Genomic DNA, 21,697 nt, shown 5'->3' on the forward strand with positions numbered 1-21,697 from the left:
CTTGGACATCATGGTGCCTTGCAAAAGCTCCACTGGACCCATGGATGCCCTCTGAATGTTTCTCAGAGCATAATGGAGCCACCGCCAGCTTGTTTCCGCCCCGCAGTACAGGTGTCACAGAGCTGTTCCCCTGGAAGATGACAGATTTGTGCTCTCCCCTCAGCATGATGAAGAAGGCACTGGGATTCATCAGACCATGCAACACTCTGCCACTGCACCAACGTTCATGCTGATGGTCACGTACCCATTTCAGTCATAGTTGCCGATGTCATGGTGTTATCATTGGCACATACATAGGTTGTCAGCTGTGCAGGCCCCCTGTTAGGAGTATTCGGTGCATTGAGTGTTCAGACACACTTGTACTCTGCCCAGCATTAAAGTCTGATGTTAGTTCCACCACAATCTGTCAATCTGTCATCTATCCTGTTTTACCAGTCTGCGCCTAAAACGTCTGATATCTGTAATGAGGGGTTTTGATGTCTTGATGTGGTTTCACCTTGGTTTTGTTACATGTTGAAGACATTCACCACAGCACTCCTCAAACACCCAACAAGTCATGCAGTTTCCAAAATGCTCATGCCAGGCATTCAGGCCGTCACAATCTGCCCTCAGTCAAACTCAGATAGATCGTGCAACTTCCCCATTCTACACACTGAAGCATGATCACTGATACTAGATGCACTGTGTGCGTGAGTGTGTGTCTGACTACCAGTCATTCCTTGCCAGGTGACACTGCTGTCGCCCAGATGGTTTTATATCAATAGTAGGTTGGTGGTCATAATGTTCTGGCTGATCAATGTACATTCAATTTATATTTCCTAGACACTGTTTAAGTGTAATCTGACAGAGCTCTGATTATAAGCATCAGTAGATATTTCATGTAACTTCATTGCTTCCTGTAGAGAAAGTGGCATTTTATTTTCAATATAATTAACTTCTTACATGTTGATTACTGATACATATTTTAAAGCTGAAATGATAGTATAAGAATTCTTGATAGATATTTGATGTTTTAATTTGGTCTTCATTTATATATTTTAAAGTTAGAATGATCATATGAATGTTGTTGGTAGACACGTTACATCTTCGTCATCATATTGTAATTAATCAAATACACTGAAGCGCCAAAGAAACTAGTATAGGCATGTGTATTCAAATACAGAGATGTAAACAGGCAGAATACAGTGCTGCAGTTGGCAACGCCTAAATAAGACAACAAGTGTTTGGTGCAGTTGTTAGATTGGTTACCACTGCTACAATGACAGGTTATCAAGATTTAAGTGAGTTTGAACATGGTTTTATAGTCAGTGCACAAGCAATTGGACACAGCATCTCTGAGGTAGTGACAAAGTGGGCATTTTCCCATACGACCATTTCACAAGTGTAGCGTAAATATCAGGAATCTGGTAAAACATCAAATCTCCGACATCGCCGCGGCTGGAAAAAGATCTGCAGCCGGAAAAAGATCCTGCAAGAACGGGACCAATAATGACTGGAGAGAATTGTTCAACATGATAGAAGTCCAACCCTTCTGCAAATTGCTGTAAATTTCAATGCTGGGCCATCAACAAGTGTCAGTGTGTAAACCATTCAACAAAACATCATCAATATTGGCTTTCGGAGTTGAAGCCCCACTTGTGTACCCTCGATGACTGTATGACACACAAAGCTTTACGCCTTGCCTGGGCCTGTCAACACTGAAATTGGACTGTTGATGACTAGAAACATGTTGCCTGGTCAGATGAGTCTCATTTCAAATTGTCTCGAGTGGATGGATGTGTATGGGTATGGAGACAACCTCATGAATCCACAGACCCTGTATATCAGCAGGGAACTGTTCAAGCTGGTGGAGGCTCTGTAATGGTGTGGGACACATGCAGTTGGAGTAATGTGGGACCCCTGATACATCTAGATACTACTCTGACAGGTGACACGTACATAAGCATCCTGTCTGATCACCTGCATCCATTCACGTCCACTGTGCGTTCTGACACACTTGGGCAATTCCAGCAGGACAATGCAACACCCCACATGTCCAGAATTTCTACAGAGTGGCTCCAGGAACACTCCTCTGAGTTTAAACACTTCCACTGGCTACCAAACTCCCCAGACATGAACATTATTGAGCATGTCTGGGATGCCTTGCAACATGCTGTTCAGAAGAGATCTCCACCCCTTCATACCCTAACAGATTTATGGAAAGCCCTGGATTCATGGTGTCAATTCCCCCCAGCACTACTACTTCAGACATTAGTCGAGTCCATGCCAAGTTGTGTTGTGGCACTTCTGCATACTCGAGGGGCACCTACACAATATTAGGCGAGCATACAGTTTCTTTGGCTCTTCAGTGTAATAACAGAACTAATTTGTCAGTTAAATATTTAGTCTAAACAGTCATAACAAAAATGTGGGAAATTAGAGGGAAAGGATGAATGCTGTATAGGTAGAATGCATTATTATTATTGATGACTTATGCAACTGGCTCTATTGCTGCTGCATCACTCAGAGCTATAATCAAGTTTGCGAGTTCTATAACCATGCTTCCATGCCAGTTTTATCGTTTGTTTCAAAAGGTGGCTTCATTTGAAAAAAATTTAAAATTACAAGGATATCCAATTACTGGCAAGTATTTACATTCAGTATTGCTTATAGACGCATTTTTCACTTTTAAATTTGTCTATCAACAGTACTGGAATTTTGCCTCCTGGAGGTAAGTAGTGGGCAGCCTTTGTATCTCCTGATAGCAACTATCAGTGTGAAACTATTAACCTGTAAAATTACATGTCACTGTTCCACTCTCACCAGCAACTGGTTAAGTTTTTATAATTATATGTTCATTAGATTGCATCACTTAAAACTGATCAAACTGTTGTAAGGGTGACATAATTTTCTGTCATGAGTGATGCCTTCTCATTAATGTTTGTGATATCACATCAGATTTTTAATTGTGATTGCACTCTAAAGTGTTGCCAGCACACACTATTACTTTCTCTAGAGAGTCTAGACTGCATGTAACATGGACAAATCCAGAGTCTGACTTACAGATATTTGTAACTTGACAATCATTGCTCAGGGAGTGCTGTAGAAAGCCATGGTCGATTATGTGTATCACGACTTTGGACTTCAGGTGCATTCTGAGAATATTTTCAATAAACTACAAAGATATAGTACAGTTAAGGACCTTCCATCGCCTTTTAGATATGCATCCAGGAAAAAATTATTTCTTCTTATAATATTTTGGCTGATACCAATACAGCCATCTTCAAGGTGGGCTGATGACTTTAATTTAAACCATTTGTGCCTTGTAGTTTTAATTCATTACCAACTCACATTGAAGATGTCTGTTTGGTTATCAGTCAAAATACTACAGGGAAAACTTCAACAAATAACTCATGATCTGAAAATTCCTGGCATATTATAAACTGTGTTGTGCTGGTCTGAGACTCAAACTTGGGAACTTGGCCTTTCACAGTATTTGTCTGGGTGATAATTGGGTTAAGTCTCACTGTGAAAATAAGAAAGGTATTAGATCACTATTTTGATACTGACTTTTCTTTTGCCAAATTATGTTAAGTAGTAGTTGACTGAAAGATTAATGGAGACAATACAGAAAAAAAATTGTGTTCCAAGGTCACGCTGCACTTATAATGTGTTGTAAACTTTGAATATACAGGGGTTGGACAAAAATATGTAAACACTGTGAAAAATGTAGGCTTAAACATAAATACAGATGATAGCGAAGCCTGTAGGTTGCACTCTTGAATTTGGCCATGAGTGATACCTGTGCTATATCCTCAATACATTGCAAATGTCAGTCATGGTCAGAACAGTGTTCTGTGTAATTGTGAGTGCATTATGTTGGAGCTCAGAGCATTCAGATGTGGGCAAATGTTTTGTGCTCGTATGGTGGGTGCTTCCATAACCAAGGTAGCCGAAGCGTCTGGTGTTCCCAGAGGAACCATATCAAAGGTTTACACTGCATACTGGGGAAGTAGAAAAACATCATCTGCTAAGTCACAATGTGAATGAAACTGTGTGTTGAGAGATTGTGAGGGACAGTCATTGAAGAAGATTGTGATGAAAATTAAGAGGACAAAAGTTGCAAAAGTCACTGCAGAACTGTATGTTGCACTTGTGAACCCTGTCAGCATCAAACAATATGTGGGAGCTCCAGAAGTGGGGAACTGTAAGGTGAGCTGGAACCAAAAAACCATTCATCAGTGTTGCAAATGCCCATGACAGGAAAACATGATGCTGACACCATAAAAATGGGCTATGGAGCCATAGAAGTCATTTGATTGGATGAGTTTTGTTTCACACTGTTTCCAACTTCCAGCTGAGATTACATCACAAGAGTAAACATGATGGGGTTTTGGTGTTGATTTGGACAGCCATATCATGTTGTTCCATGGACCCCACAGTTGCTATGCAAGGTTGTATTATTGCCAAGGATTATGGGACCATTTTGGCTGATCAGGTACATCCCCTAGTACAGTGCTTGTCCCGCAATGGTGATGCTGTATTCCAAGACAACAGGGACTCTGTCCACACAGCTTGCATCATCCAGGACTGTTGCATCCCTCCTGGCCACTGGTAACCAGATCTCAATATTGTTGAATCTTTGTGGTCTACTTTGTAGAAAAGAAGCATCATCGCTATCCAGCTCATCATCATTACCTGAAATTGCCATTATTTTGCAGTTAGAATGGTATATGAATCCTTTCAAAACCACCATGGACCTGTGTTTATCCATTGCGAGACAACTGGAAGGAATTTTGAATGCCAACAGTTTTCCTACACTACATTGGGCATGGGAATGTATTGTGTTTTTGGTGTTCCCATATTTTTGTCCACCCTTGTAGATTTCAATGACAAAACCTTACATCCTCAGCACTGAACCATCATCACATTTTATCTTGCTACGAAATAAGATCCAAAACACTGAAATTCAACTAAGTTGCACTTTAAATACACATATTTACAATCATAATGAAGGACCGCTACCTCCCAAGATTTAAAAAGAAAAGGGTTAAATTTTGTTGGCAAACATATCTCCTTTTCTTTTGAAAATAACTGATAATATTTTATGACATTATTCAACAGGTAATATGCTCCTTACCTAATAATTCTTCGTAGAACCATGGTGATAAACTCCACAATTTTGCTTCCACATGTCTCTTGTGAGGGTTTCTTTCCTTGTTTCCCTTGATAATACAGATATGAAACTAGGAACCCACTGTTAAGAGAATATATGTTAGAATTTTATGTTGTAATAGAAGTAAAAGATAGCAATTGGAAAAAGTACTTTAATACTCTACCTGAGGAAGAAAAATGTGTCTACCGAAAGAGTAGAATTACTGACCACCTGCACCATGAAACCTTCTGACAAGTAAAAAGCTTGTGGTTTATTATCTGCAAATATAAAAGAAAACATATATGAAAAATAAAGGAATTGCCATATATTACATCATGCATGCACTTTGTTTCCCATCATATAACTCAACAGGTCTGGAATACCAACATGTTAAATGGAAAAGTAAACTGGCCCTGACTGAAGGAAGAGTGTCCATTGCAGCTGAAAAAATATTATGTCTAACAAGGTCGAAACTGAGAAGGACTGTGAAGTTATCTATATGTAAACGGCCTAGGTGATGTTTTTACCAACCACCGGATTATGTTGCAACAGTTATATTATCATTGAAAGGAAGTCTATTCTCAGTAGTAGGGAAGTACCCTGATCATGCAATACTAGTTTTAGATGACTTTAATGTACTGAGGGTAGAGTGGACATCTATAGATTTGTTATAGGTGGTAAAGGCAGTCTTGCAAAGAAGTTCTGAATGCTTTCATCAAAAACTGTCTTGAATGACTAATGCGAAAACCTACATGTAATGGAAATATTTTAAATCTTGTAGCTACAGACAAGCCTTACCTTAGTGACAGTGTCAGTAGAGAGACAGGGATTAGCAGTCATGTCAACAGAGCCATGATGGTTAGTTAACTTACTAAATCCTTCAAGAAGGCTAGAAGAGTTTTTATGCTGGAAGAAGCAAATTAACATTTGTTAGCATCCAATATGATGGATGTATGCTAATTATGGACGAAGTTTAAACTGATTGTTAATCATACTCTGGAGAAGTACGTGCCAAGTAAGTGAATCCAGGATGCAAAAGACCTGCTGTGGTGTAACAAAATTTTCAAAATACTGTGAAAACCGAGACTGTTGCACTTTTGGCTCAAAACAGAACACACAAGTACTGACAGCTAAAAGTTAGCAGAAATTCATGTGTCTATAAAAATACTAATGCATGAAGTATACAACTTCCAACATTATATATATTTGTGAAAGATCTTGCCAACAATCCTAGAAAATTACAGTCCTGCATAAAACCACCAAGTGGGTCAAAGGCTTCTATTCAGTAATTGTAAACCAGTGTGATGTGGCAATAGAAGACTACAAAAGGAAATTTGAAGTTTCATTTTTCAAAAAGAAGAAAAAAATAAAAAAAATTGTGCAGGAGGATTGTACAGAAATACCATCATTTGACCACTGCACAAACTCCCGTATGGAGGCACAGAAATAGACATCCCTGGCACTGAAATGTTGGGAAGGTGACTCCCCTTCATAAAAGGGTAAAAGAACAGGCCCATAAAATTACAGGTCAATAGACTTAACAATGGTTTGCTCCAGAATTATTGAGCATATTCTATATTTAATGTAATGAATTTACTTACAGAGAAGAGCTTCTATCTATAAATCACCATGGATTTAAAAACCTTCGCTCATGTGAAGAACTTAGCTTGCCCTTTTCTTGAACAATATCCTGTGAGCCACGAATGAAGGTGAACACACAAGGTTCAGTATCCCTATGTTTGCAGAGAGCGTTCTACACAGTGCCACACTGCAGATTGTTAACAGAAGTCTGACCATATGGAATAAGTTCTCCTATATTTGAGTGGCTCAAAGACTTTCAAGTAACAGAACATAGTATACTGTCCTGCATGGCTAGTGTTCATTTGAGACTAAGGTATCATCTGGAGTGCCCCAGGGAATTATAATAGGACCACTCTTGTTCTTTGTATACATAAGCAATCTGATAGGTAGCATGAGCAGCAGTCTGTGACTGATGATTATGCTGTAGCCTACAGGACAGTGTCATCTTCAAGTGACGGTAAGAGGCTACAAGATGAGTTGGACAGGATTTCTACTTAGTATGGTGAATTTTGTTGTGACTCGCCGATCATTCAAAGTGCCGCCGCGCAATTACGCGCGTCCTCTATGTGCGGCACTGTCTGCCAGCCATGCAGCAGCTGCGCCACCTAAGCGGTCAGCCGAGCAGCGGCCGCTAGACTGGGACTCAGTGCTCATTCGAATGCTAACGTGTACACATGTCTTACTTGTCAACTTACTCTGTGACTTATGTGTGTTGTGTCATTCAGAAATATATGTGTTAAACTTGAAGTTCTAACAATTGGTGATGAGGTAGTGGATTTTTCCTTTTCACCGTTGACTCACAGGGTTCCATGGCTACTGTCGAGCAACTATTGAAAAATCTCCTTGAACAGCAAATGCTTCTAACAGCAGCGATTCGCGATTTCGTCGCGGCGTCAAATGCGGGGCGTTTCTCATCGTTGGCTATACCTTCTTTTCCTCCTTACGACGAGACAGCGGAAGACTGGTCTGATTATGAAAAACGTCTTTGACAGCACTTCTTGGCATTTCATGTCACAGACGAACAACCATGTAAGTCTCTGTTCCTTTCCTGGATTTCACCTCAAATGTATCGGTTGTTGTCGCAATTGGCTCCTTTGAAGGATCCTGCATCTTTGTCCTTTGCTGAAATGTGCTCACTTCTGTCTGTCTATTTTCAAAAGCAAACGCATGTGGTAGCCTCTCGTGTTGCCTTTTATCGTTGTCAAAAACAGCCACATCAATCCTATCTCGCTTGGGCTGCTGAACTTTATGGCCTCAGTCGAAAGTGTCAATTTGTTACTGACGTTCACAAAGAATCCTATGCCGATTCCATGGTACGGGATGCTATTATCCGGTCGGCGCCCGACAAAGAAGTTCGGCAACGTGCCCTTCAGTTGGCGAATCTGACACTAGATGAAGTTCTCTCCATTGCGCAGTCTTTTGAAATTTCTCGCGCCGCTGGGGCACAAATAGAGGCGTGGGGTGATGTCAGGGAAATACAACCCCTGTGCGCTGTTGAAAACGCGTGCGGCGCGTCCCTGCCGGCCGACGTGGCGGCAGTGCGCTCCCACGCGCAGCCTTGGCCTAGCCGTAAACAACCTGCTAAGAAACTGCAGCAAAACCCCCGGCAACTTACTTCATGTCCACGATGTTTTACGAAACATTCACGTGAGGATTGTCCCCAACGTTGAGCTGTGTGTCACAATTGCAAAAAGAAAGGTCATGTGTCTTCTGTTTGCAAATCCGACCGCATACATGATGTTCATGAACATGATTCTGATTCTGTGTTGTCTGTCAATTGCACTTCTTCCCTTTCAGGGAAGTTATTCCTCACTGTCCAAATCCTTGGTCGAGATGTTCGCATGCAAGTGGATACCGGTTCTGCTGCCACTATAATTAATTCTCAGACGTATCTTCAGTTGGGTTCTCCACTCCTGTCACCTGTCACTCGGCAATTACGGACGTACAATAAACAGAAGATTTCTCTCTTGGGACAGTTTAATGCTGAGGTATCTTACAAATCCGTCGTTCACACTGTTCCCATATTTGTGGTCGAGCAGAGCAATGCAGAAAATCTTTTTGGTTTCGATGCCTTTCGCATTTTTGGGTTCTCCATAGATGACTCTGTCAATATTGTCTCTGATATCTATTCCTTATGCTCAACTGGATTCCTTGTAGACGACATTTTCGTCCCTTTTTTCTCCTGGGTTAGGCCGTGCAAACGACTTTGAAGCTCATATCACACTCAAACCGACTGCTCGGCCTAAGTTTTTTTGGGCCCGGCCCATTCCTGTGGCCCTTCGTGATCAGGTAAAACGGGAGTTGGTTCGTCTCACTACTTCAGGGGTCTTGCTTCCTGTCACTTCCAGTGAGTGGTCCTCTCCTGTCATTGTCGTTGCTAAGCCAAATGGTGATATTCGTCTCTGTGGCGATTTCAAAGCCACTGTAAATGCTCAATGCCTCATCGACACTTACCCTATGCCCCGTCCGGAAGAACTGTTCACAAAACTTGCTGGAGGCCAGTATTTTTCTAAAATTGACCTGTCAGAAGCTTATCATCAACTTCCTATCGATGCTGCTTCCCGGCAGTTTCTGGTCCTTAACACGCCTTTAGGCCTCTATCAATACCAACGCTTGCCATTCGGGGTTGCTAGCATCCCTGCTCTCTTTCAGCGATTCTTGGAACAATTATTGCTCCCTGTCCCTGGGTGTATCAATTACATGGACGACATTGTTGTCACTGGCTCCACCACTGAAGATCATCTTCAAAATCTCCGCACACTGTTTCATGTCTTACAGACTGCCGGTCGTAAGTGTAATCTTCAGAAATCACAATTTTTTCAGGCATCTATCACATACTTGGGGTTTCAACTCTCTCGGGATGGTATTCGTCCGCTTCAACAAACTGTCGCGGCAATCGATGCCCTTCCTCGCCCTACATCTGTTAAGAAACTGCAGGCCTTCTTGGGGAAAATAGCATACTATCACAAGTTTTTACCGTCTGCAGCTTCGGTGGCTCAGCCGTTGCATCGCCTGTTGCATAAAAACGTGCCTTTTCACTGGTCCGCGTCATGTGAAGCGGCTTTCCAGAAATTGAAGACTATGCTGAAACAGGCCCCGTGCCTGGCTACTTATCGACCTGGCCAACATCTTGTTCTTGCCACAGATGCCTCTCAATACAGGGTCGGTGCAGTCCTTGCACACCGTTTTTCTGACGGTTCGGAACAACCCATTGCTTATGCCTCCAAAACGCTCACGAATGCCCAACAAAAGTATTCTCAAATTGAGAAAGAAGTTTTGGCCATCATTTATGCTCTTCATAAGTTTGGTGTTTTTCTCTATGGCTCAAAATTTCATCTTGTTACGGATCACAAACCACTTGTTTCCTTGTTTCATCCATCAACGTCACTTCCCGACAAGGCTGCACACCACCTCCAGCGTTGGGCTCTTTACTTGTCTTGTTTCAACTATGATATTCATTTCCGGCCAATGGCTCAACATGCAAATGCTGATGCTCTGTCTCGCCTTCCCATGGTTCCTGATCAGGCATTCGATAGGGACAAACTTCTGTGTTTCCACCTGGATGTTGCCGAGCAGCGGGTTGTGGACGGGTTCCCCATCACTGGGGACCGGCTGGCAGCTGCTACGGGTTCTGACCCTAGCCTCTCCCGAGTTTTACGCTGTATTCAGAAGGTTTGGCCAGATCACCCGTCCGCTAAGACTTCTGATCCATTGCGGAACTACTACACTTTGCGCTACCGCCTCACGGCTAGAGATGGTGTTATCCTCCTCTCCACTGAAAATGCTTCGCCACTTGTTGTGGTACCTGCATCTTTGCATGCTTCGGTCTTGCGCCTCCTTCACCAACGGCACTGGGGTGTGTCTCGCACAAAATCTCTGACGCGCCGTCATGTGTACTGGCCTGGCATCGACTCTGAAATAGCACACATGGTCGCTGCCTGCAGCTGTTGTGCGTCACAGGCCGCTCCCCGAAGTCATCTTTGTCACCGTGACCTTCGCCTGAGAAGCCCTGGGAGCGCATTCATGCTGACTTTGCGGGACCCTTTTTAGGTACTTATTAGCTCCTCGTAATTGACGCCTACTCTAACTTTCCTTTCATTGTCCGTTGCACGTCACCTACCACCGCGGCAACCACCAGTGCTCTCGCCCACATTTTGTCTTTGGAAGGCCTCCCCTCTACTCTTTGTTACTGATAATGGTCCGCAATTTGCCTCTTCCGAATTTGCGGATTTTTGTGCTCGTCATGGCATTACGCATGTCACGACCCCGCCGTTCCATCTGCAATCCAACGGTGAGGCTGAACGACTGGTCTTCACATTTAAGGCTCAGATGCGGAAACTTCTGACTTCTTCTGCTGCTGATGAGGCGCTTCTCCAGTTTCTGGAGTCTTACCGCTTCACCCCCATGGGCGACCACAGCCCGGCTGAGCTCTTACATGGGCGACAGCCCCGCACGCTACTTCATCTTCTGCGGCCTTCCACCTCACGGCTGCGGGTCCTTCACTTGGCCGGTTCACCGCCGACGACCTCGTCTGGGTACGGGGACATGGCAGGCGGCCAAAATGGAGCCCGGGCCGCATCTTAAGACACCGTGGCCGACGCCTGTATGAAATCCAGATGGACACGGGTGTTGCAGTGTGTCGTTCAGACCAGCTTCGGCCTCAGGTGCCAGCAACGCCTGTTCCGAATGCTGCCACACCACCTTTGGCTCTACCTGACGCTCGGGATCTTGGCATCTCTCAATACTCACAACGCAGCCCTCTCACCATCATCGCGATGCCAGCACCAGAACGGACGCCACCAGGAGACGTGCCCATGCAGGAACCGGAGGACCATCCTCTGTCAGAGCAAATCTACTCGCCTCCTCCTCCAACGGACGCCGACACATCGCCCATGTCTCCTGTCATATCAATTGGACTGGCCGCAATGGGCAGATTGGTGCATGGGGCCCCAGCAGATTCGACCCCTACAACTCCTGTCATCTCGACCCGTTATCATCAGGGACACTTCCGTCCGTACGGGAAGGCCTCCTCCTCGAGACTTTACGGTGAGTCAAACAACGCCTATGGACGTTAGCCATCTCCAGGACACCTCCATCAAGACCAGTGCAACAATTTCAAAGGGGGGAACTGTAGCCTACAGGACAGTGTCATCTTCAAGTGACAGTAAGAGGCTACAAGATGAGTTAGACAGAATTTATACTTAGTATGGTGAATTTTGTTGTGACTCGCCAATCATTCAAAGTGCCACCGTGCAATTACACGCATCCTCTACGTGCGGCGCTGTCTGCCAGCCATGCAGCAGCTGCGCCACCTAAGCGGCCAGCCGAGCAGCGGCCGCTAGAATGGGACTCTGTGCTCATTCGAATGCTAATGTGTACACATGTCTTACTTGTCAACTTACTCTGTGACTTATATGTGTTGTGTCGTTCCGAAATATATGTGTTAAACTTGAAGTTCTAACAAATTTCAGGTTGCTTTAAATTTCAAAACATGTACATTAATGCAGATGAGAAGGCTGAGCGCAGTACTGCACTGCTTGACAGTCATGTTGATTATATATCTAACAGCAAACTGACATGAAACAGAAGGAGCATGTAGGGTCAGTTGTAGGAAAGATGAATGGATGACTTCGGTTTATTGGGAGAATTCTAAGAGAATGTAGCTCATCTAGAAAGGAGGCCACATACAGAACACTTCTGTGACCAATTCTTGAGTACTGCTCACGTGTTTGGAATCCACACCAGTCAGATAAAAGAAAGACATTGAAGCTACACAGATATGTGCGGCTAGATTTGCTACTAGTAGGCAAAATTAGCACACAAGTATCATGAAAATTCTACATAAACTCAAATTGGAATCCCTGGAAGGAAAAAGATTTTGTTTTAACAAAACACTACTGAAAAAGTTTAGACAAAAGCAGCATTTGCAGCAGACTGCAGAATTATTCTACTACCACCAACATACATCTTGTATAAGATCCTTGAAGACAACTCAAATCAGGGTTCTTATGTGAGTTTACGGACAGTTTTTTCCTCCTTGTTCCGTATGTGAGTGGAATAGAAAATCACATTAATACATGTACTGTATGGTGGCTTGCAGAGTACGTGTATAGATGTATACGTAGCACTGGATGTAGAAAGCAGGAGTTAAATTATTTCAGATACTTTGGATCTCTAAATGGAAATAAAAGTAATAATAGATATTTTGCATTATTTCAGTTAACATGCAGAAAAGATGGCTGACCTAAATATATCTCTTGGATTTTTTTTTCCTCCCAAAAACTGATCAGGCTTCTATAGTCTAGAGCTAAGTAGAAGTTCTTAACTGCAGACTTTGTTCACACAGGTGTCAAGTAGATGCAAACTACTTAACCTTCACTATACTGTTAATATTTGTAACACTGACCTGAATAGCTCCATTCAAGTAGCAGAGTGCATGTGACATGTCCATAGTTCTGTTCTATATTCTTTGGATTAGGCAAAAGAGAGAAAAACTTCCGTGGTCTTGACTATAGTTCAACCACTTATAATGCTGCCCAGAGCAGGTCCATTCAAGTGGCAGGGCATCTCTGATGCATCCACTGTTCTATTTTTATAGAACCTCTGAGACCCTTACAAGAAAATGTCAGCTCGAAAACAAATATTAAAATTGATTGTAGCACTAAAAACCAAGAGCTACCGGAATGAAATTTTCATTCTGCAGCAGAATGTGTGCTGATGTGAAACTTCCTGGTAGATTAAAACTGTGTGCTGGACTGCGACTTGAACTCAGGACCTTTGCCTTTTGCAGGAAAGTACTCTACCAATTGAGCTATCCAAGCATGACTCACAACCCATCCTCACAGCTTCACTTCCGCCATTACCTTGTCTGCTACCTTCCCAACTTCACAGAAGTTCTCCTGCAAATCTTGCAAGACTAGCACTCCTGGAAGAAAGAATATTGCAGAGACATTGCTTAGCCACAGCCTGGGGTATGTTTCCAGATAAAATTTTCACTCAGCAGTTGAGTGTGCACTGATATGAAACTTCCTGCACACAATTTTAGTCTGCCAAGACGTTTCATATCAATGCACACTCTGCTTCAGAGTGAAATTTCATTCTGCAAACATCCCATAGGCTGTGGCTAAGCCATGTTTCCACAATATCCTTTCTTCCAGGAGTGCTAGTCTTGCAAGGTTTGCTGGAGAACTTCCGTGAAGTTGGGAAAGTAGGAGATGAGGTACTGGCAGGAGTAAAGCTGTGAGTACGGGTCATGAGTCATGCTTGGGTAGCTTAGTTGGTAGGACACTTGCCTGCTAAATGGAAAGGTCCTGAGTCTGAGTCTTGGTCTGGCAAACAGTTTTAATCTGCTAAGAAGTTTCAAACAAGAGCTGGCTGAAAATCAAGATATAAAGTAGGATTTTTTTTTTTTAAATTTGGAAAAAATATGAGAATTAATCTGACTGAAAACTTTATGGACAAGAGTTCAGATTTACATTTATAATAGGAAATTCTTACTGATTACCACATTCTGACATATCAGTCACTGAGTCACTCTAATTAGACAGCAAAAATTTTGTACCAAGGGAATATGCCAACTATACAATAATAAACAGTTTGGCTTTAATTTGTGTAATACTGATTGGGAAAACTATACATACATTAGCCTCAACAAAGACAAAAGAGAAATATTTTATAGCTGCTGGTTACAAACAGATCTGACCTTATCAACAGTATTGCCAAGGAGACAGAAATTTGCCATAATAATTGTATTGTAGCAGCAATGGTGACAAAAAATGAAACTATTACACCAGAAAGCTAGAAGAGTATTTTTTGTTGATAGGACAATATAAATATCCAATAGAAATAAGGAATTAAGGACATTCAACTTAAATGTGATAGAAGCAGAAGATGTGTAGTCAAAGGTAAAACACATTTAAGTCATTTTCTGGATAATTCATCTTGGCTTAATAGTATAATTTTAATTTTTTTTTATAAAATATACTGTTACAGACTCATTTCAAACGATGAAGTAAAAATCTGATAAATAAAACTTAATAGCAACTTGTATATTAATACACAAAACCTATGTAAAATTCTCATTAGACTTTTCAGAGAATTCTTGTCATTGCAATCCCTGTTGTTGGTTAATTCAAAATGAGAAGTGAATTGACTGGGAAAGGAAAGTTTTGAAAGGATTTTTTATAAGAATACCAGGAAAAAAAATAGAGTTGACGGATCTGTGAAGTGCAGTAACTAAACTTTATTTTTACATAAATGAAACTATTCCTGAAGACCATTTGAAATCATGTTTACAGTTCCCGGGTTCGATTCCCGGTGGGGTCAGAGATTTTCTCTGCCTCATGATGACTGGGTGTTGTGTGATGTCCTTAGGTTAGTTAGGTTTAAGTAGTTTTAAGTTCTAGGGGACTGATGACCATAGATGTTAAGTCCCATAGTGCTCAGAGCCATTTGAACCATTTGAAATCATGTTCAAATATTTATCAAGCACTCTGCTGAGGGATCACTTCCCACATTTGAGCACTTTATGGACACAGAATCCCTTGAAAAGAAGCAAATAAAGTGGACCCCCAGCAGTGTTAATTGGATTCTGTATAGTCACTGGGGTACTATGATGCACAGAGAGAATGTCAAGGATTTGGTGCATTACATCACAAGTAAAGTCAATCTACATGCTAATGTAGTAATTCAGAAGTCTCACACCAGTTCAAAAGGATGTAATTTTGAAATCAGGATCGTGCAGGCAATACTGTGAAGCTTTAGATGAAAATGGCGGCTTGAACTCCTAGGCCTAACATCTCAGTGTCTGACAATGAGGGCCAGAGGAAGTTACATCAGGACAAGGAGAAGGTGACAATACGAGCTTCTCTCAGTGTATTGAATGTTTAACTAACTTAAGGTATGCAGGCAAGTAGAATCATTGATGGTTGTTGAAGATATTACCTGGCTGTATTTCCATAATTTACTTGAACAAGATAGCAGCAGTACTAAAGGATCACAAGGAAGTCTACTATTCTTACAGACTTCTCTGGGTTACTACAACCTGCAGCCAACTCTAAAAAGGGATTTCTGTGGCTTACTCCTCATATGAATTTGGTTCTTCTTAGGTAAATATTTCTTTGAGTGTTGTGTTCATTATGTTATAAAAACCATTTTGAGCAACATGTTAATGTACATTAAGGGTACATTGCAAGCTTAACTCTGTATGCAGTAGTGATTAGTGGCATATTATTAACAGTGATGAGTCCTGTATAGCACTCACTATTCATGGATGATTTCATTATTTTCTGACTCACTTTCAATCTTGTAACTCAGATTTGAAAGTCTGGAGAAATGAGGTTATAGCAGTCACATTGAGTGATCTTATAAGGAAATGAAGTGTGAATGTTAATTTACTATTAAGTATGGTTTTTAGTGAGTGACTGCATTTTTTACAATTAATTTTATTATTGTATTAATTTTAGGTATTTTAATGTTTCTCGCAAATATGCGAGTAATGCTGCTAACAATTATACTATTCAACACTCTAAACCATCTATCGTTATCACACTTTTGGTGTTATTTTGAAATACATTTCGTCTTAGATTGGTGTTTTCTGCTGAGGGTGAGAAATTCTTCCACTGAAATCAGTACTCATTTTTGGTTGAAGTCTTAATGAGGAATTCTGCTCATACTTTTTATTCAGAGGAGCTGAAAGACTATTGATAGTGGTGGCCATGTGAGTGACATACAGTGCCTGACATCAAAATTGAAGCACCTAGAAGGGGAGGACAAAATGAAATGAAACTCTACAGGTTGAGAGGGCATGTGATTTTATTTCAGTGATTACAAAATTGAATAAGATTTACAAAGAACATGGCAGTATAAGCCCATTTATCAGTATTACATTGCACCCTTTCTAGGCTGGAAGCATGCACTAATTCGGTGGGGAAGTTTGTCATAAAGCTGTTGTATCCTCCCCTGAGGCAAGCTGGCCCCCAACTATCATAACTGGTCCCTGACATCCTGGATACTGGCACTGGGACAGAGTTGAAATTTGAGCTGGTCCCACACCTGTACCATCACAGACAAATCTGGGAATCTTGCTGGCCATGTGAGTACCTCAGAATTATGCAGACAGTTCACAGTGACATGAACAATGTCCTTTTGAAAAATGGCACCATGATACTGTTTTACAAGTAGTAACATTTAGTACACAGGATGCAAGATGTCCGTGACATATCACTATACCATCAGAGTTTCTGCTGTGTCTCTCCAAAACACTGAAAGAGTGGGACCTCTCCCCAGATTGCCACCATATCACTGCTTGTGGACATTCCAGGTACCACAGAACTGTGATTTATCACTGAACAAAATGTGACATCATGCACCAGCAGTTCCTGTCATAGCACCACTCCAAATTCAGCTGTTCATGTTGTGGTGTTAACAGCTGTCTACAGATGGGACTATAAGTCCCTAGTCCAGCTGCTGCTGGTCTCCAACCAATAGTGTGGCACGGTACAAAATGTTTCAGGGAATCTTGTTCTCAGATGGCAAGCACAGATGTGAAGAGGTTACAATATACTTGGTGCACAATATGGTGAACCTTCCTTGTTGTGGTCAGAGGTGGTTCACCAGAAGCTTGAAGACAGGTGGTTCACCAGAACCTTGAAGACAAGTATGCTGCCATGAACTCCAACACTGAGCCACTGTCACCTCTGAATGTCCCACAAATCTGGATATTGCACAATTTGTCCCATCGGCCATATGGAGAAACACTATGAGAGCCCTTTCCAACTTCATCAGGTGCTGATTACACTGCCCCACATGGGTACACAAGATTTATGTGACCTTCACGGTGATTACTCATTGTCTGATGCTATTCACATCCAGGGTGTATACATGGACAAGGAAAAAAAATTCCCGGATTTTTCTTGGATTTCCTGGTTAAAAATACACTTTCTCCCAGGTGAAAATACACTTTTTCCATGTTAAGTGACAGTATACTCTTATTCAGAACTGTAAAACTCATCAATCCTTTGAATGGTTATGGTTTTATATACCGGAGTAGAACTTCCCGGCACGTTAGAAAACGAAACTCAGGGGGGGAAAAAACACGTTTTGAAAGACCTTTGATGTGCAGCAACATGTACACTGCACATTTTCATATTATGAACGCATAAATTCGAATTCTGCCAAACACTGCATGTCACTTACCAAACCACTGAAATCGAGATTGCGATGCACTTTTGTAAGCCAGTCATAGCTCATGTCACGTGATCTCACCAGCTGATGACAGCATAGGACACGTGATGCAGTCAGCCAATAACAAGATCACTCTTAAGTAGCGCAAACACACAAATAAGAAAAGTTAATGGTTTAAATTAATGTACATAGCATTCACATATAATATTGGTCTTGAAGATTAATAAGCTGGAAGAGAAGCTAGGCTTCCACATATAATGCTGATCTTTTTTGCGCTTTTTACACTTTAAGACACATCACACAAATGTGCCAGTAAAATTTTTAATAATGACATTAATGTCTGACCTTCTTGATTTGAAATTCTTCGAAATGTTCATCCTCAAAGAGCTGATTTTCAAATGAGAGTCAAATGCTTTGTGATTTAAGAAATTCATTGTACATTCTCGCACATAGCTCATCTTGTTGTTGTTGTGGTCTTCAGTTCAGAGACTGGTTTGATGCAGCTCTCCATGCTACTCTATCCTGTGCAAGCTTCTTCATCTCCCAGTACTTACTGCAACTTATATCATTCTGAATCTGTTTAATTCAATACTTCCTCATTAATTATGTGATCTACCCATCTAATCTTCAGCATTCTTCTGTAGCACCACATTTCGAAAGCTTCTATTCTCTTCTTGTCCTAACTATTTATCATCCATGTTTCACTTCCATACATGGCTACACTCCATACAAATACTTTCAGAAATGACTTCCTGACACTTAAATCTATACTCAATGTTAACAAATTTCTCTTCTTCAGAAATGCTTTCCTTACCATTGCCAGTCTACATTTTATATCCTCTCTACTTCGACAATCATCAGTTATTTTGCTCCCCAAATAGGAAAACTCCTTTACTACTCTAAGTGTCTCATTTCCTAATCTAATACCCTCTGCATCACCCGATTTAATTTGACTACATTTCATTATCCTCGTTTTGCTTTTGTTGATGTTCATCTTGTATTCTCCTTTCAAGACACTGTCCATTCCGTTCAGCTGCTCTTCCAGGTCCTTTGCTGTCTCTGACAGAATTACAATGTCATCGGTGAACCTCAAAGTTTTAATTTCTTCTCCATGGATTTTAATTCCTACTCGAAATTTTTCTTTTGTTTCCTTTACTGCTTGCTCAATATACAGATTGAATAACATTGGGGATAGGCTACAACCCTGTCTCACTCACTTCCCAACCACTGCTTCCCTTTCATGCCCCTCGACTCTTATAACTGCCATATGATTTCTGTACAAAATGTAAATAGCCTTTCGTTCCCTGTATTTTACGGAATTTCTACAGAATCCAAACTGATCTTCCCTGAAGTCAGCTTCTACCAGTTTTTCCATTCATCTGTAAAGAATTTGTGTTAGTATTTTGCAGCTGTGGCTATTAAACTGATAGTTCGGTAATTTTCACATCTGTCAACGCCTGCTTTCTTTGGGATTGGAATTATTATATTCTTCTTGAAGTCTGAGGGTATTTCGCCTGTCTCATACATCTTGCTCACTAGATGGTAGAGTTTTGTCAGGACTGGCTCTCCTAAAGCTGTCAGTAGTTCTAATGGAATGTTGTCTACTCCCAGGGCCTTGTTTCGACTCAGGTCTTTCAGTGCTGTGTCAAACTCTTCATGCAGTATAATATCTCCCATTTCCTCTTCATCTTACATAAAAGGAAATCTGTTTTGAATGTAACGCTTTTCAAATCACCATTCGCAATATTTTCCCGCGACCTGTTAGAAATAGGTTCGTTTCAGCAGTTGCAAGTGAGCGCCAGATAACAAGCGTCACTGCACTAGCACAGCTACGATGACGCAGGAAGCCCATATGTTCGTACGTGTAAAACATTAAAAGATCTTACATTATGTCATAAAAGAAACAAGACATCAGAGGATACTTCAAGAGTGTCGGAATTTCGTGAATCATACTAAAACGCATGATTCGGCTTAAAATGCACATTCGTATGTAAATTTTCTTGGAGTACCAGTACTGTATTGTCTAATGTTTGGTTCTTTGTTATGGCATAATGCCATATGTGCACTTGAAATGCAGCGAACAGTTGAAACTAGCCAATAGTGTGAAATTAAACACTTTGTTTCAAATAAATTGACTGCCTCAACAGAAAAGATGAATAAAAGCCAAATCTCTTTAGCAAACTGGCAAAAATAACTTCATTGTTCTGTAAGGTGATTAATGTTTAACTGTTAGAAAGGTGGAAATAAAATCTAAAACTAATAATATATTTTAGCCTTCCGTAATTACGCGAACGTATTTTAATTTAGTTGATAGCTCCCGGCTGCAAAAATCCGTTTTGTTATCATTTAATGTGAGAGCAATAAATGAGGAGGAAACAACAAAATTACTGACCGTAAACACAGGTCACGTGGAGATGACACACCTCCCCCCCACAACTCAGACTGCTCTGTGCATCAGCCCCAGATTTACTAATTTCAAAAACTGGGGCAATATTAAGTAGTGGCCACACTTCTGTAACCAGAAGCAGGGAAAGGTACTACTCATATGCGACTTAACTGCGCATGCGCAAGAGCCCGCCCGCAACTGCTCAAATGAATCTAATTTAAACAGTTGCCACGCCACGCTCATCGGAGGAAATTTGTTGTTACAAAGCATTGCATAGTCTTCCTAAGGCCTTTGACACACTTTTCTGTTGGCAGACGCTTGTATGAGCACTGTTTTGTTGTTGTATATGGCGCATTTACTTTGCAACTTAAGTTATATTTTCGTTTTTTTTTCTCTAGTTCATGTTTTGTTGCTGAAGAAGGTATTCTGCAGCAGCGGGATACAGTAATATCCTTTGTTACAGTATTGGTTCTTACCAGTCAAAATCACAAAAATTTAACTAAAACTAAAACAATGAAAAATTCCTGGAATTCTAAACAATTCCCGGGTTTTTCCTGGTTTTCTCCCGGATGAAATAGTTCCTGGGTTTTTCCCAGATCTCCTGGTTGTCCCGGGCCATATACACCCTGACATCCCTTATACAACCTACCAAGTCTGGTTACAACACTAAACATGAACAACACTAATGCACTCTGGTAGCTGTTCTACCTCACAGAGAATTGCAGCTCATACCTGCCGACCATGTGTATCTGTATGAACCTACACTGACATCCAACTACATCTTCAGAGTACTTCACTTTTTTCTCCGGAACTGTATTTCTAAAGTCATATGATACAATACAGCCCGTAAAAAATAAGATATATATTTAGCAAAACATCCTTCTGTATGCGCAACTGGATTAAAGAATTTCTGTGAGAAGATAGTCAATATGTTACTTTAGATGGAGAATTTTCATCAGGAACCAATGTAATATAATGTGTGAGATTTGAAATACTAGGAATTAATGCTAAATATAAGAAAACTGAATATAATCATCTCCATACATACACTAAAATCTTCTGTATTGTTGTAGTATAGTCCTGACAATACATAAATGTGATTGATGAAAACTAATTCTTGAGTATTGCTGAACTCTTTGTGATCCACATAAAGTTGGTTGCAGTGAGGAAGAAGATACATACAATAAGTAAGCAATTTGTCTGGTGACTGTGAGATCATTCTAGAAATACTCAACAAACTGGTTATAGATACTGTAGCCACTGTAAGGTGTGTGGCAAAGGGTACTTCGCATATCTTAATCACATCCCCCTTTCCTGTTCCACGTAAATCAATTTCAGGTAAAATCTGAATGTGCCAGTTGCTAGTGTAGAATCACCTTAAAGGGTGGGGGATCATGTATTTATATGAGAGA

General features: G+C 41.1%; 1 protein-coding gene across 1 annotated transcript in view; it reads right to left on the bottom strand.

Moving 5' to 3' along the window:
- LOC126184313 (nose resistant to fluoxetine protein 6-like) overlaps positions 1–21,697 on the bottom strand; it is a 331,804-nt gene that overhangs the window by 107,189 nt on the left and 202,918 nt on the right. The window contains exons 7-8 of the mRNA XM_049926689.1: positions 5,319–5,412; positions 5,120–5,236 (exon numbers count right to left, since the gene is read on the bottom strand). Coding sequence (XP_049782646.1) covers positions 5,120–5,236; positions 5,319–5,412 — 211 coding nt within the window. The remainder of the gene's footprint in view (positions 1–5,119; positions 5,237–5,318; positions 5,413–21,697) is intronic.

This window comes from Schistocerca cancellata, chromosome 4, assembly GCF_023864275.1.
Source record: "Schistocerca cancellata isolate TAMUIC-IGC-003103 chromosome 4, iqSchCanc2.1, whole genome shotgun sequence".
Lineage (NCBI taxonomy): Eukaryota > Metazoa > Arthropoda > Insecta > Orthoptera > Acrididae > Schistocerca > Schistocerca cancellata.